This window comes from Bombus pyrosoma, linkage group LG7 (assembly GCF_014825855.1).
Source record: "Bombus pyrosoma isolate SC7728 linkage group LG7, ASM1482585v1, whole genome shotgun sequence".
NCBI lineage: Eukaryota > Metazoa > Arthropoda > Insecta > Hymenoptera > Apidae > Bombus > Bombus pyrosoma.
The window spans coordinates 8,446,302-8,461,071 of NC_057776.1; the positions used below are offsets into that span (position 1 = coordinate 8,446,302).

Sequence of the window (14,770 nt, forward strand, 5' to 3'; positions counted from 1 at the left end):
GTGATTTATAATTGTCACTTATTAAATAATTTATTAAACTTTATATACATTATTTGTACACAATTCAAAACTTATATTGTCAGAGTCAAACAACTTGATGATCACGTGTTGCATGATAAGAATCCCTTTCCTTATCTGGAAATTTGGTTGGTAAATTAGGACTATGCAAATGACATTTTGCGGGAAATTTTATTCCCGCTACATCTACTTCGTAATCTCCTGACAATATATATTCATTTGTCACTTCTTGTGGACGTCCTTGTGAGTCAAAATTTTGAACAAATCCAAGACAAACCTAAATAAAAACTTATTAATTATTATAAATGTTTATATTTTGTAATTTTTATGCTTTCAAAATTTACCAAAGTTTTATAATCATATAAATTTAGTAATCAGTTAATAACGTTAAATATGTACCTGCTTTTTAAATGTAAATCCGTAACCTGTAGTAGTTGTCATTCCACAATATTTTCCATTTCTAAAAATAGGTTCACTGCCCCAACACCATGTATCTAATTCGGGATCATGATCGTTTAATAATAGCTGCACATATTTCCGTTTTACACCTTCTTCGCGTTGTTTTAAAAGAGCATCTCTTCCAATAAAATGCACACCTTTCTATTAAGCATACAGCTTTAAAATATTGTTTTAATTAAACTTTAATATATAAATCATGTAAATTTTAAAGATAACTACATCTAATTTTACTCTCCAAGTTCGTCCACATTCCAAAGGAGTAGTAAAGGTGTCTAAATCTTGACCCCAAAATGCGTAAAATTTTTCAACTCGTAAAGCTCGAGTTGCATAGTAACCAGCATGTTTTATTCCATACTTAACTCCAGCATCTACTAATCTTGTATAAACATGTAATGCAAACTACAAATGTGTAATGTGTACATCAATAAAATATAAAATTCATAATTTGGAGAAGATTTTTTTATTAATTTAGGATACTAACTTCATTTGGAATATATAAGACATAGCCAAGTTCTCCAGTATGAGTTAGATTCATTGTGCGTATTCCATTAGCAAGACCAACATCTAACTCCTTTTCAAGAAATAAATGTGTGGTAAACATAATAAAATTAAATATGAATAATATAATAATTAAATATACTTATAATTAATAATAAATATAATTATAATTAATAATTAATAATAAATACCTTAAAAGTAAAAAATGGAAAGTTTTTGGGATTTAAGTCAGTATCTGTTAATTCTGATAATAATTGCCTAGTAGCAGGACCCATAATACAGATTGCTGTATATGCTGATGTTACATCAGATACTGCTACAGAACCATCTACTGGTAAATGACGATTAATCCAATGCTTACATCGAGTTTGTTGTATGGTAGGTGCAATCATCATATAACTTAAATATAAAAAGACTGATTATATAGCTGTATCTTATATCTTATAAGTTGTACAACTTATTTAAATAACTTACTGATTGGGAGCAATACGTGCTAAACTGCAATCATTTTCATAACCTCCACGATGATTTTGTAGACCTGTATGAATAATACCTCCTACTGGAACATCAACATCATTGGAACACAAATATTGTAAAAAATCGACTACTTCCGTTCCATTTGACTAAAACAATACATGAATTGAAAAATGATGTAATGCAATAATATATCCATATATTAGTTACGATAATCTATCATACCCATAAATCAATTTTAGTAAAAGAAGAATAGTCGCTCAGTCCAATTGTTTCTCGACATGCAGCATACTCATTCCAAACTGCTTCAAACCATGGTGGTTTACTGAACGTATTCGTATATGCTATCTTACATCTTTGAAACCCATCAATCGTCTCTAAATCTGTGTAGCAAAGCAATCTGTATAATAAAATCCAATTTCTTCTTTTATAATACAGACATGTTAATAAATAATATTTTATGAAGAATTTTATACTAAAAGATATAGAAATATCTATCTTGTAATATAAAATTTTTCATAGAAAATTTGTCTTTTATAAAAGAGAGTGAACCTACCATTATCACCATCTAATTGAAACCAGGATGGTCGTTCGTACCCCATTACTTGACCAAATATAGCACCAGCTGCTCGAAGTTTTGGATAAATTGGAGACATTCTTAAATTTCTACCAGTTTTAAATTCATGATGTGGATATTGTAGAGCATAATGCATGCCAGGAACTTCTTTTACTCGATCACGTAGAAATTTACGATTGTTATGAAGTCCCAAAAATCGTGACACATCTAATTCATACATATCTAAAGATGTTGAACCATTAACTATTAATTCTGCAGTTGCTCGACCAACTCCACCAGCTGCTGATATACCCACCTATGAAAATTATATTTTTGTATATCTTATAATTTCATAAGTTAAGGTAACTTACCGTTTTCATACCAGCAGCAATATAATAATTACGTATTTCTGGTGCTTCACCAACTATCCACTTACAATCTGGAGAAAATGCTTCAGGACCATTACATAATCTTTCTAAAATAGCATTTCCTAGACTTGGAATTCTATAAAGCATTTGTTCAAGTAATATATGAAAATGGTCCCAATCTTCTGGCAGAAATCTTTGCTCTGTACCTCCTAAATTAAAATTTGTTACATATTTAAATCTATATAAGGTCAATAATAAATAAAAATCCATATCCAACCAGGTATTGTTCCATCTTCAAATGCTGGTTTTGCAACTGGTTCAAAGCCACCAGCTAATAAACTTCCGTTATTTTCTCGAAAATAAATATATCCATCTAAATCCCTTATAACAGGGGTCATAGGATCTAAACCATTAATTGATTTTGTATGCAAATAATAATGTTCTACAGGATGAAGAGGCACCTAAAAATAGAATATATTTAATTCAGCTTATTTACAAAAATTATATTTCTTTCTTATATTCACTAATAACAATAAAGGAAATATTTAACCTTTACATATGGCTCGCTTAATTTTCCTACATTACGTGCCCAAAATCCAGCACAATTGACAAAATGTTCGCATTCAATAGTACCATGTGTTGTTTCTACAGCTGCAATTCTACCATTTTGTGTAATAATTTTAGTAACTTTACAGTTTTCAAACACTTTAACACCTAGAAGTATTAGGAGTTAAATGTATTTTACAATCTCATTATAATATGAAATTAAATACATATTCTTATATCTTTTTTTACTTTCATAAAAAACTGTAAACACCTTTCTTTTTTGCCTCTCCTATTAATGTTAAACAAATTTGATATGGATCTCCCACTCCATCCCCTGGGATCCATAATCCACCAACTAAATCATCTACTCGTAATAATGGACATATTTCTTGTACTTGTTTTGGTGTAATTAAATGACATTCAATATTGCAGGAACTGAAAATATTCATAGAATGATTTACATTTAATTAATTTTATATACTATTACAATTAGTAATTGACTCACATAGACTGTGCTTTCATTCGTCTAAATACAGTCATACGATCTCTTGTGCGTGCTAAAGAAAGACTACCACATTGTTTCCATCCTGTTGATAAGCCTTTTTTTTCCAATGCTTTATATAATGCTATGGTATTTTGAGCAAGCTTAACTTGTGCCAAACTTGGTTTAAAAGCTCCTACTAATCCTGATGTATGCCAGGTTGTTCCACCTCCTAATCTAAATTTAATCAAAGTAAATAAATGAAAATACATTTTCATCCAGTCCAAAATAGACTTACAAAGTCTGCCATTTCATACCTGCCGCTTTCTACAATAACAGTTTGAGATCCTAATCCCATAAGTGAAAGATGATAAGCAACTGCACCACCCATAACACCACCTCCACATATAACAACTTTTGTTTGCTTAGGAAGTGGGTCATCAACATCTTCATTTGTTTCTACAGTAGTTTTTGAACTACTATGTCTTATTCTTTTGTTGTAGTTGTAAAAAGCAAAATTATTCCATTTTGTCACAAATTTATTACAAATTAATTTAGAATGATGCCACATTGTCATAATGTATATAGATAGAACTTTAATATCTTCTACTAATTTTCACGTAAAAACAATATAAATATACATGTATGCTTATAGATCATCACGTTTCTTTTAAGGTTAGATTGTTATAAAATGCGAGACTGTTCTCTGAACTATCGTTTCATTAATTGTCTTCAAACACTTTCAACTATATTATGTTAACATTTAATTTACAAAATTTAAAATACATTTAGTCTTTAATAAATGTCATGTTCCTGTAAGTTTTTACGATCACTTAGATAAAATCGGTTTGAAAAAAAATAAGTAGTTATAACCAATTTATATTAAAAAACTAGTAAAAGTCGACGAAAATATGTAAGGGCAGGTAAAAATTACATAGGACATTAAATTTTATTCATTTTGTTTATAGTATTATAATCTTATTAATATAGATTACATTGCTAAACATTTTATATAAAAGCACATATATTACACTAAAGTAATATCAAAAATACAGTTAATCAAATAATTAATTATTTAATCAAATATGCTTATTTTTACGATTATTATTATTTATGACTATATTTTATGACTACACTTATTTTTTATGACTATTGTAAGAATTAGTCTCTTCTATAAATATACAAGTAAAAATTACTATCTTATTCAAAAATAAATTTTTGAGATTTGCTATTAGTATAAATTATTTATAAAATATCTATATTAATTTGTATTTATACATATATAGATACTTCATTGAAAATGAGAAATGGGCATTAATTACATAATTTATGGAATATTAACTTTATTTTACATTAACATTATTAAATGATCTTATTTTTAAAATGTAACTTTTCTGTTATATGTTACGAAGTATTTATTTCTATTTGAAAACATATAAATTTTTATAAGTGATAAAAAGACAGTAGTGCACATTATTTCCAAAAAATAGTTATTTTCAATAGTATATTGTTATTCATATATATATTAAATGAGACTTCATAAAAACAGACATAGATTGTATAAGTTTGTCATCTTTAACAATTTAAAAAAATAGATTTTTAACAGTACTTGCAATAACAACTGCTGTCAGTTAATGCAAGTTAAGTAAAGAAATATTGTGTATAATATTTATATATCCAACAAAAATATCAGATAGTGCTGAAAATACCTTGAATATTACCTCATCTAGAAGTAATTTTATATACATGTTACATATGAAAATTTATATTGTGTACTATTTGTTGTAAACAAAATTATCAATGAACCTTGTTTTCATTTGTACATTCTGCTCAACTACTTTATACTTTTATAATGAAAAAGTTTTCAAATATAACAAATAAATTGAATTTTAGGAACTTTTTTATTTAATATTTAAATCCACGAATATTTTTAATGATCCCTTTTATGAAAGTAAATATCAAATACTTTTTTTATATAATTATGTGCAATCTTGAATTGTGCATTGTATATATCAAACTTTCATGTGAAAAATATTTGAAGCTGACTGTTTATGTTCCAAACATTGCAAATTGAAGATTTGTTGAAGATAAAAACTGAAACTTATTCATTATATATGTATATATATATGATGCAACTTTCAAATGGCTTCAAAGTGAAATGCAATAGATACTAGTATTGTGTTATCTTATCTCCTATAACGTCCCAGATAAGCTTTACAGTTAGGGCAACTATGATGAATATCCATACATTCATCAATACAGCATGGAATCAAACAGCATCCCAACCAACATCTGTTGAAGATAATATACAAAATAGTAATATAATAAATTATTCAAGAGATACTGAATTGGTAATTGAAAAATATTTTTGTAAATACCCCATTAATGCAATTAAAACCCCAGATATATAGGCAATCATGCCAGGTTCTGTCTTTGTTGTAGTATCTATTTCTGCATGGCAATGTGGACAAATTGTATGTGTTGATCCTGGTCCCAGTGGAACAATTGTTGTTACTATAGTTGGTCCAGTTGTGTCTATAAAGAAATAATACATTTTTTAAATTTATTTTCTTAATTAATTAGTTAAATTGTAGAGTTCACTATAATAAAATAAGAATGAGACATACAAGTTTCTGCAGATGTGAAAGGGCTAGCAGGTGGAACACCACCCATTGTTTGTGAATAACCAGGCGGTGCATATGGAGGTGATTCATAAGGTGGTGGTGGTCCAGTATTATACATGATGTCTTATTTATAAATAGTCTATCTATAATTAAACACAATTATGTAACTATGTATAAATGAATAACAATAGTAATAATCCATATTTTTAATCATACTTAGATGCAAATAATTCAAAATTTGTATTGTATTTTAACAAGATGTAAATAAGAATAATTGTATATAATATATGTTATATTATATCTAATATGACAGATTTTTGAAGATCACTTAAAACATTAAATTATAGAAATATCATCAATCAAGTATCCAATTAATAACAGAACAATTTTTACCTTATAAAATTATTAAAAATTATTAAATATACAATTTAAATACTACATTAAGTTACAAATTATAATTATTCATTAAGAGAAATATCAATAATAATCGTATCTTAAATATCAATTAATTGATTACGAATAATGTCAGGCTGACATCCCACTTTATTTGAGTTAATGTATGACAAGTCGCGATAATCTTTTGTTAATATTTGTCTAATTACAAAGTACGCCATAGTTCTTCCTACCTTAGTAAAACAATTATAAATTAAACACTAATTATTTAAACAATGTATGAGTAATTTCTAAATATAGTCCATGTGTATAATTTTAATAGGTTTGAAGTGTAAACACGAAAAACGTAACAAATATTCTTATGCACATACATATATAGATGGCAGGATAGGAGTTTCATGAACATTCCATTGAAATTAATATCTCTGCTAATATCGATTATTTAAAATTTTTCATTTCAAATATTGTTTTTTAATCTTTATTTTTCCTAAATTAATTTAATAAATAATGAATAAGGAATTTTTGACATATGTAAACGTTATACATAAGAAGGTGCTAATAATTTCTTCTACACATGTCTTATATATTTTTTCCATTGGTTGAATGCTTAATGTAAGTAAAGCAAACCGTACTATGTTCAACACAATGCGGTACATGCAATGTGGATAAGTCTTGAGAAATCAATATCATTTTATAGTGCATATCTATGTATATCTACATCATAGATCAGAGCGTGGTATTTAATCTTATTTGACACAATAAACAATCGTTCGCTCAGTGTAAAGAACAGATGTTAGGTGGTTTTATGCATCATCAATTCTTAATTATCTAATTTAAATGAAAAATACTTTGAAGTATTAAAAGGTTATAGAAGAACATAAATTCTTAAATTTTATATTTCTTCTTATTGAATTTTTTTATATTAAATATTTGTTATTTGTAACAGTACTCGGATCTCATTTTATATAATATAATGTTCTCAAATATTTTTTAATTTCTTATTTTTTTAGTTTTTGTAAAAATGAAGATATTGATCAGGTAATAGTTTAATTTTCTGTAATCAAATATTAATGAACATATTTCTGTATCAAATTTTTGTGGTTGTTTTTGACAGAAGTATTTTTTAATAAAATTGCAAAATGGTGTTAAGTCGAAATGATAAAAGAAAAAGGAAAGAAGGAGATTTGGTGGATCTTATGGAGCCACTCTCCGAATCTCCAAAGAGGTAAATAAATAAACGTTTTAACATAACTAATGAGTACCTTGCTATAGACTAGTTAATATACATTTTTTGTGCAATATATGAATCTGAAGATGTGCAAATATGTTTAAGATAATTATATTCTTTAAATGACTTAAAAAGGATTTTATTTAATTATGATATAATATAGCTTTTATTTTTATTATTTATTTTTTACATATATTGTTTATTGTAGGACCAAAGTACATGCACAAAGAAAATTTGCACAAGGTGCAACAACAGTTTTCAATCCTTCACATACTCCTATCAAGGATAAAGAAAAGACTAAACCAGCAGTTATAACAGAATTAATAACTCACAAACGACCAAATACAGAAGACTTCTTGACGTTTTTGTGCTTTAGAGGTTTTTAAAATTTTAATTCATATTTAATTAATTTTATGTATCAATAATTAATTCGAATCTTTATATAGGAACTCCAATTTTACCTCCAAGCTTAAATTTTTTCAATGTTGGAAGTAAAAAGGAAAAACCAGATACTAAGCCAGCACGTATAACAATAGATAAAACTATATCTTCAACTAGTACATCTATTGAAAATCAAAAACTAGATTCAAATCAGAAAAGTATCACAAAAGTGAAACCTATTATTACTGACAAGAAGAAAGTCTCAAATGCAATACAGAAAAATATTACAACATTTAAAAGTACTACATCTACAGTACAAGCACTCAAAAAGAAATATCAAGAACAGCGTCTTGCTAAACAAAGAATCAAAAATAAATTTAAAACATCATGTGTTATGAGAACAAGATCTTGTACAGAACGAACGTTATTAAAATCTGTAAACAAATTAGCACCCAGAAAATTTTTACCAAGAATTGAAACTAAGAGACTTGGTTTACGAAGTAGTGTGCTTGCAGATAAAACAAAAACAGGTCCTTCAAAAGTTAAACCTGTACCACCTAAACCAAAGAAGAAAGTTATAGTAAAACAAAAGAATAGTGATACATCAAATTCTGATTCTACATCTGAAGAAGAAGAAGAAGGTCCTTTGGAAAAATCAGCTCCACAGATGAAACGTACAATTCAAAAGACTGTGCAAAAAAACATATGTACAAGAAGTAAATCTGAAATGAGAAGAATTACACGTTCTCATAGTGGCACAATTTCCCCAAAAAATCTTTGTAGGAGACCAACAAGGAAAACTAAAGAAGCAGCTGCTGTATATATGGAAATTCTTGGACGGAAACTCGTAAGTCCTGATTTAGAAAATGATGATAATGTTTCTATGGACAGTTTTCCAGAATTACCAAATACACGTAAAACTACTCAACCAGAAAATGAAATCAAAACTAAAGTAAAACAATCTGTTACAAAAACAACTGCTAAAAATAAAGATAATAAAATTACTTCTATTCATAATACGTCAAATAAACGATCGGATAAGACCAAAACTAATAAAATTACTTTTAAAAGTAAAAGATTAATAAGAGTTCACAAGTATTGTGAAATTGATAGTGATGAAGAATCTGTAAGTTCTAATGGCACTAGTAACACAAGACCTGTTACAAGAAGAAGTTTAGGAAAATTAAATAAACCTGTAAGTCGATATCTTAGATCTTCTACTAAAAATATAACTACAAGAATGGAGATTCAAAATAATATAAGTATTAAATCAAAATGCCAAGTTCAAAATAATGCAAAATTTAATAAAGAAAAATTTGTAGCTAAACGTAAACGAGAACAAAGCTCTACTAAATCATTACCTGAAAAAAGTAATGGACAAAAGCAAAAAGAATTAAAGGATACTGAATTTGAAAGTACAGATTCTGATGAAGAGACATTAGGTATGTTGCTCAATAAATTAAAAAGAAAGAAAGATGATAATGTACAAAAGGAGATTGTTAATAAAAATAACAATCAAGATATTGAGAATAAAATTGAGCAGTCTTTAAATGAAAATTTTGTAAAAACCGACCTTTCAAAAATATCAGATGACGAAGAATCTTTTCGGGGATTTACGAAGAAAGCAATATCCAAAGTATTAAACTCTTGTCAAACACATGTTAATGTTAATCTTCTGACCACGAAAAAGACCAGTGATAAATTAGAAACAGCTAAAATGGAAAATGAACAAAATTCATATGTAGCTAATAAAGAGGTAGATAAGGAATTGTCGAGTAATGAACCTTTACTAAGTATAAATTCTCCACCAGTATTAAATATACCATATAATCAGCATCTTCAAAAATCTGAAAAAGATAAATCAAAGTTACCTGATTTAATATCTGATGAAATAGAACAAGAAATATCAACAAATACTGAAAAAGAATGTCATCATAAAACAGAGATTTCATCCACAAATGTTATAGATATGTCTTTATCAACATTGCATGTAAGGAAGGAGAAAGTAAATATGTCGACTGAACAAATTGAAAAATGGTTAAATGAAAGTTCATTTGCTAAAGAGGAAAGTAAGTTAGAAATGGAAAATGTGTCTACTTTTAAATATGATGTTTGTGAAAAAAAGACTGATGTATCACATTTATCAATTTCAACAAAAATTCAACATTTGGTAAGACCAGTTAATGTTACACTTTCTAAATTAGCAGAAAAGGCTAATGTAAAAGATCGCATGAATACATATAATAAATATGCTCCCATTATAACAGGAGAATTACAATCTGATATAAAACAACAGAATGAGTTTTCTAATATTAATATTAATATTAACAAACAGAATACAAATTTAAAAGATATTAATAAAGGGCGGAACATAAAGCTAAATAAAGACTCATGTTCTGGAGAAGAAGGTGATAGTGCACTAAAACCTGATCAAAATTCTACAGATAGTTCTAATGAAAAAAAGATATCAACAGAGAAGAAAACCATATTTCAACCAAGAAAACCCTTTTTACCAAAAGTTAAAGAACGTAAAACAGTAACTCGTAATGCAAATGCATTTTCTCCGGAAAATGAAAGCAGTGTTTATGCATTTGAAAGTGATACAGAAATCCCTGTTAGTACTCCTTTTAGACGTAAAGCTCGAGAATCTAATAAATCAAACGTGATTCATAATCTATCCCAGATGGATGCAACTAAATCTGAAAATAATACAAATAAATCTGAAAATAATTCAAATAAATTTGATAATGCTGCAAATAAATCTGAAAATAATACAAATAAATTTGTCAATAATGCAAATAAATCCGAAAATAACATAAATAAATCTGTGAGTGAAGCAAATAAAAATGTAGAAAGAATAATTAAAGATAATTGTGAAATGACAATATTTAAAGAAAATTCCATCAATAATTCTGCAAAAAATGAAAATGAAATAGTAGAAATAAAAAATATATCAAATACAACATTAAATGTAAACAAATTTGAATTACCAAAAAATTTTGCAACTTTGGCTAATATACAAGTTTTACCATTAGATAAATTAACAACAACTTGGAGTAATGTAAATTGTAGTACTTCAATAGCTGTACAAGTAAATCTTGATGATAATACACAAACACAAAAGCAGATTGGAGAAAGTGATACAAATCAACAAAAAAGTACAGAGATATCTACTCAGACTGAAAGCAATAACGAAAATGATGATGAAAATGATGGTCAACTGTTTTACATACCTTTACAAGCTGTCACAAGGAATGGACCAAATTTAGTTCAAGGACAGCAATTAATTCAAGGTGTAGCTGTAAAACTTGGTACTGAAGGACCAAATGGTCCTAATCAAAAAGTTCTTTTAAGAGCAAAATTGGTTACTAAACCTCCATCATCAATTGCACGTTGTCCTCCTGTAGGGACAGTACAGCCTACAACTCGTACTCCACCTAATTCTACTCTAATAACAACTGATCATTCAATACCATCTACTTCTTCAAGTACAGCATCAACTGTTACTACATCTAATTCTGAACTTCAACCATCTACTCCAAATAAAAATGAAAACATAGTACAAATTCCAAATAGGCAAAATATTGGATTAAATATAGTAACTGAAAAATTGCCAAAATCACCAAAAACTCCTAGAGAAAGAAAAACCTCAATTGATTCAAATAAGAATGGGAAAAGGTAATGCAACTTGAACATAAAAAGAATTGCATCTTTGCTTTTCACTTTATTAAATACATTATTCTGTATTTCTAAAATTTTAGATGTCAGATCAAAGCAAAACAGAAGGGTTCTGAAATATATTCTCCCATCAATAACGTAACATTTCCAAGTGCAAAAGATGAAAATAATGAAGCACGATTAGTTGAAGCTCCAACATTTCATCCTACTGAAAAAGATTTCCAAGATCCTTTAGAATACATAGACAAAATAAGGCCAATTGCAGAGAAATTTGGAATATGCAGAGTTGTGCCACCACCTAATTTTAAAGTAACATTCATTAAAAGCTGTTGCATAATTAAATGTATATATTTACAAAATATAAATACATTGTTTTTTCTATTTTAGCCGGAATGCAAAGTATCAGATGATATGAGGTTTACTGCTTATAATCAATATGTACATCGTATGTTACATAGATGGGGTCCCAATGTGAAAGAAATGATGGCTATAAAGAAATATTTAGCTACACAAAGCATAACATTAACTCATCCACCTTGGGTACAGTTTTATATTTATGATTTCTTTCTATTCTCTTTAATGTGTTTATTATTTCAATTCTTTTTCTTTTTTATAGATTGGTGGTATGGAAGTTGATTTGCCTCATTTATATCAAACAGTTCAAAGTTTAGGCGGATTAAAAGAAGTGATTGAAAAGAAAAAGTGGCAGAAAGTAGCTGATGGGATGAAAATACCAAAATCTGCTCAAGATCGTGTAACCAAATTGGATGACATTTACTGCAAATACTTATTACCATATGATACATTATCTCCAGGTATTTGTTCATAAATATAGAAAATGTAGTAATATAAGAAACTATAATATTTTAAAATTATTTATTAATAAAATAATGCGATTTAGAGGAACGAGGTAAATTATTTGATGAAGTCGAATCTGAGTGGATGAAAAGAGAAAGTAGAGTTTTACAAAGGCAAAATGCACCAATAAGTGAAAATGAAGAAGATGAAGATGATGATAGTTCTGACGAAATTGAGGAATGCATCGTTAAAGTGAGAATTCTAAAATTATATAATTTTCAGTTCTTCATGATTTATATAATATATTGTATATATAAATATTGTATATATAATATTGTATATATAATATTGTATATATAAATATACAATTTTACAGGGTAGAAACATGCCGTTAAACGCTTTTTATCGTATTGCACGAAACACACAACGTATGTGGTTTGGTGAAAATCAACGATCTGGAAACGAAACAGAAGGTGCTTCTGCTGATGAGGTTGAGAGTGCATTTTGGAAACATGTTGCAGAAAGGAAAAGACATGTTTGTGTACACGCTGCAAGCATTGATTCAAGTGGACGCGGTTTTGGATTTTCGGTTGCTAAAAATAGTCCGTTCGCAAGACATCCATGGAATCTTAAAGTACTTACTAATAACGCGGGCTCAGTACTGAGAGCTTTAGGTCCTATAATGGGTATAAAACATTTCTTTAAATTTCTATAACTAAAACATATGTTATAAATTGATATTTTCTTATTTACAACCGTTTTAATTTTATTTGTAGGTGTGACTGTACCAACACTTCATGTGGGTATGTTATTTAGTGCATGTTGTTGGTACCGCGATCCTCATGGTCTTCCTTGGATAGAATATTTGCATACTGGTGCTAAAAAAATTTGGTATGGTATACCCGACGAACACAACAATAACTTTAGAGAGGCTCTTTCAAAAATGGTTCCACGATATTGTAAAAATAAAACTATATGGCTGCCATCAGATACAGCAATGGTTCCTCCAGAATTATTGGTTAGTAACGGAGTATCACTATGCCAAACTGTTCAGGAACCAGGGCAATTTATAGTTGTATTTCCTAAAGCATTTACATCAAGTATATGCACTGGTTATGTAGTATCTGAAAGTGTTTACTTTGCACAACCATCCTGGTTAGAAACTGCTGAACAAGTATTTAAAGTAAGTGAATAACATTCCTCTATTTTTATTTTACATATTTTATAGAATGGCAAAATAATTTTAAATAATTATTATAGGATATACAAGATAGTTGTGAACCATCAATCTTTTCATTTGAAAGATTATTATTTAATATTATTAATGACTCTAGATCTCATATAGAAGTATTAAAACAGGTAAATATGAGAGCTAATAATTATGAGATAAAAAATGTAAAACTACATAAATGATTTATAAATAATTATATTTGCAGATTCTAGCAAGTGTAATTAAAATTCGTGAAAAAGAAATAAGTTATCGTAAACAATTAGAATCAGTAGGTCTCATAAACACAGAAAGATTACCTTTACCAGATAGTGGAAAACGAAAGAAAGGAAAAAAAGTAAAAGAAGATGATGGCGACTTTGAATGTGAAACTTGTAGAGCTAATTTGTTTGTTTCATTAGTGAGTAATTCACAAGATGACAGTGTTTACTGTTTACCACATGCATTGCAATTGTTTGATAGAAAGAAACAAATTTTAAAACATTGTACTCTAATGTACACATATAACGAGGTAAATATATTTTTTTGAGCTTAAGTGGCTTTTATAAATAATAATTTTATTTAAAATAATTTTTATTTTCATAATAGGAAGAATTAAATGATTTGATCCATAAACTAGAAGAAAGAATTGAAGCCAAATCTAAAAAGACTAATCAAATCAAACAAACAAAGTAAGGGGTTTACAAAGTTATTTATTAAATTACATACATAACAATTATTTATTAATCTATCTAATAATAATTACAGAATTTTGTTTTATATATATATATATATATATAACATATTTATTATTTTTCTCATAATAATACAATTGTATAAAAAAATTTGTTTCGTAATTTTAAGGCGAATCAACTTCATTATTAGTATTAGTATAGTATTAAAAAAAATTAAATAATTTGATGTGAACCTCTAATGAAATCCCTAAGTTTCAAAATAAAAAGATTACTTTTACCATCTGTAAATCGTACTTCTAATTGCAAGTACGATACAAAAACACATATTTTTTGCATTTTATTCTCGTATATTATAATTATAAATAT

The 14,770-nt window shown here is 27.5% G+C and overlaps 3 protein-coding genes across 4 annotated transcripts; 1 reads left to right on the forward strand and 2 right to left on the reverse strand.

The window, feature by feature from the left end:
- Positions 1-11: 11 nt before the first annotated feature.
- On the reverse strand, positions 12-4,421 carry LOC122568923 (pyruvate dehydrogenase phosphatase regulatory subunit, mitochondrial). The gene is made up of 14 exons (XM_043729217.1): positions 3,718-4,421; positions 3,425-3,637; positions 3,191-3,354; positions 2,924-3,087; positions 2,651-2,834; positions 2,377-2,582; positions 2,006-2,321; positions 1,675-1,832; positions 1,450-1,598; positions 1,167-1,374; positions 959-1,048; positions 697-876; positions 418-618; positions 12-295 (listed from the first exon to the last, which is right to left on the reverse strand). Exons 1-14 carry the CDS (start codon positions 3,975-3,977, stop codon positions 86-88), a joined length of 2,703 nt encoding a protein of 900 aa, XP_043585152.1. The 5' UTR covers positions 3,978-4,421; the 3' UTR covers positions 12-85.
- Positions 4,422-5,106: 685 nt separating this feature from the next.
- LOC122569080 (LITAF domain-containing protein) lies at positions 5,107-6,784 on the reverse strand. 2 transcript variants are annotated; one of them, XM_043729563.1, is made up of 4 exons: positions 6,651-6,784; positions 6,028-6,167; positions 5,779-5,935; positions 5,107-5,692 (listed from the first exon to the last, which is right to left on the reverse strand). In XM_043729563.1, exons 2-4 carry the CDS (start codon positions 6,140-6,142, stop codon positions 5,587-5,589), a joined length of 378 nt encoding a protein of 125 aa, XP_043585498.1. In that variant the 5' UTR covers positions 6,143-6,167; positions 6,651-6,784; the 3' UTR covers positions 5,107-5,586. The 2 variants fall into 2 exon arrangements, with proteins under 2 accessions (XP_043585498.1, XP_043585499.1); XM_043729564.1 differs by lacking the exon at positions 6,651-6,784 and adding an exon at positions 6,418-6,530.
- Positions 6,785-7,126: 342 nt separating this feature from the next.
- On the forward strand, positions 7,127-14,507 carry LOC122569078 (protein Jumonji). Its single transcript, XM_043729558.1, has 14 exons — positions 7,127-7,281; positions 7,428-7,455; positions 7,532-7,642; positions 7,854-8,023; positions 8,092-11,704; positions 11,788-12,013; positions 12,092-12,244; positions 12,321-12,519; positions 12,606-12,754; positions 12,879-13,188; positions 13,279-13,685; positions 13,763-13,861; positions 13,939-14,241; positions 14,319-14,507. The coding sequence occupies exons 3-14, from the start codon at positions 7,557-7,559 to the stop codon at positions 14,403-14,405; spliced, it is 5,802 nt and encodes a 1,933-aa protein (XP_043585493.1). The 5' UTR covers positions 7,127-7,281; positions 7,428-7,455; positions 7,532-7,556; the 3' UTR covers positions 14,406-14,507.
- The last annotated feature ends 263 nt before the right edge of the window (positions 14,508-14,770 follow it).

Coding starts and splice junctions, on each gene's coding strand:
- LOC122568923 (XM_043729217.1), bottom strand. CDS start 3,977: ATGACAATGTGGCATCATTCTAAATTAATTTGTAATAAATTTGTGACA. Junction 3,355..3,424: donor CGAATGAAAGCACAGTCTAT/GTGAGTCAATTA, acceptor GAATATTTTCAG/TTCCTGCAATATTGAATGTC. Junction 1,599..1,674: donor TTACTAAAATTGATTTATGG/GTATGATAGATT, acceptor GTATTGTTTTAG/TCAAATGGAACGGAAGTAGT.
- LOC122569078 (XM_043729558.1), top strand. CDS start 7,557: ATGGTGTTAAGTCGAAATGATAAAAGAAAAAGGAAAGAAGGAGATTTG. Junction 11,705..11,787: donor TCAAATAAGAATGGGAAAAG/GTAATGCAACTT, acceptor CTAAAATTTTAG/ATGTCAGATCAAAGCAAAAC. Junction 14,242..14,318: donor TAATGTACACATATAACGAG/GTAAATATATTT, acceptor TTTTCATAATAG/GAAGAATTAAATGATTTGAT.
- LOC122569080 (XM_043729563.1), bottom strand. CDS start 6,142: ATGTATAATACTGGACCACCACCACCTTATGAATCACCTCCATATGCA. Junction 5,936..6,027: donor TTTCACATCTGCAGAAACTT/GTATGTCTCATT, acceptor ATTTCTTTATAG/ACACAACTGGACCAACTATA. Junction 5,693..5,778: donor GTTTTAATTGCATTAATGGG/GTATTTACAAAA, acceptor TATCTTCAACAG/ATGTTGGTTGGGATGCTGTT.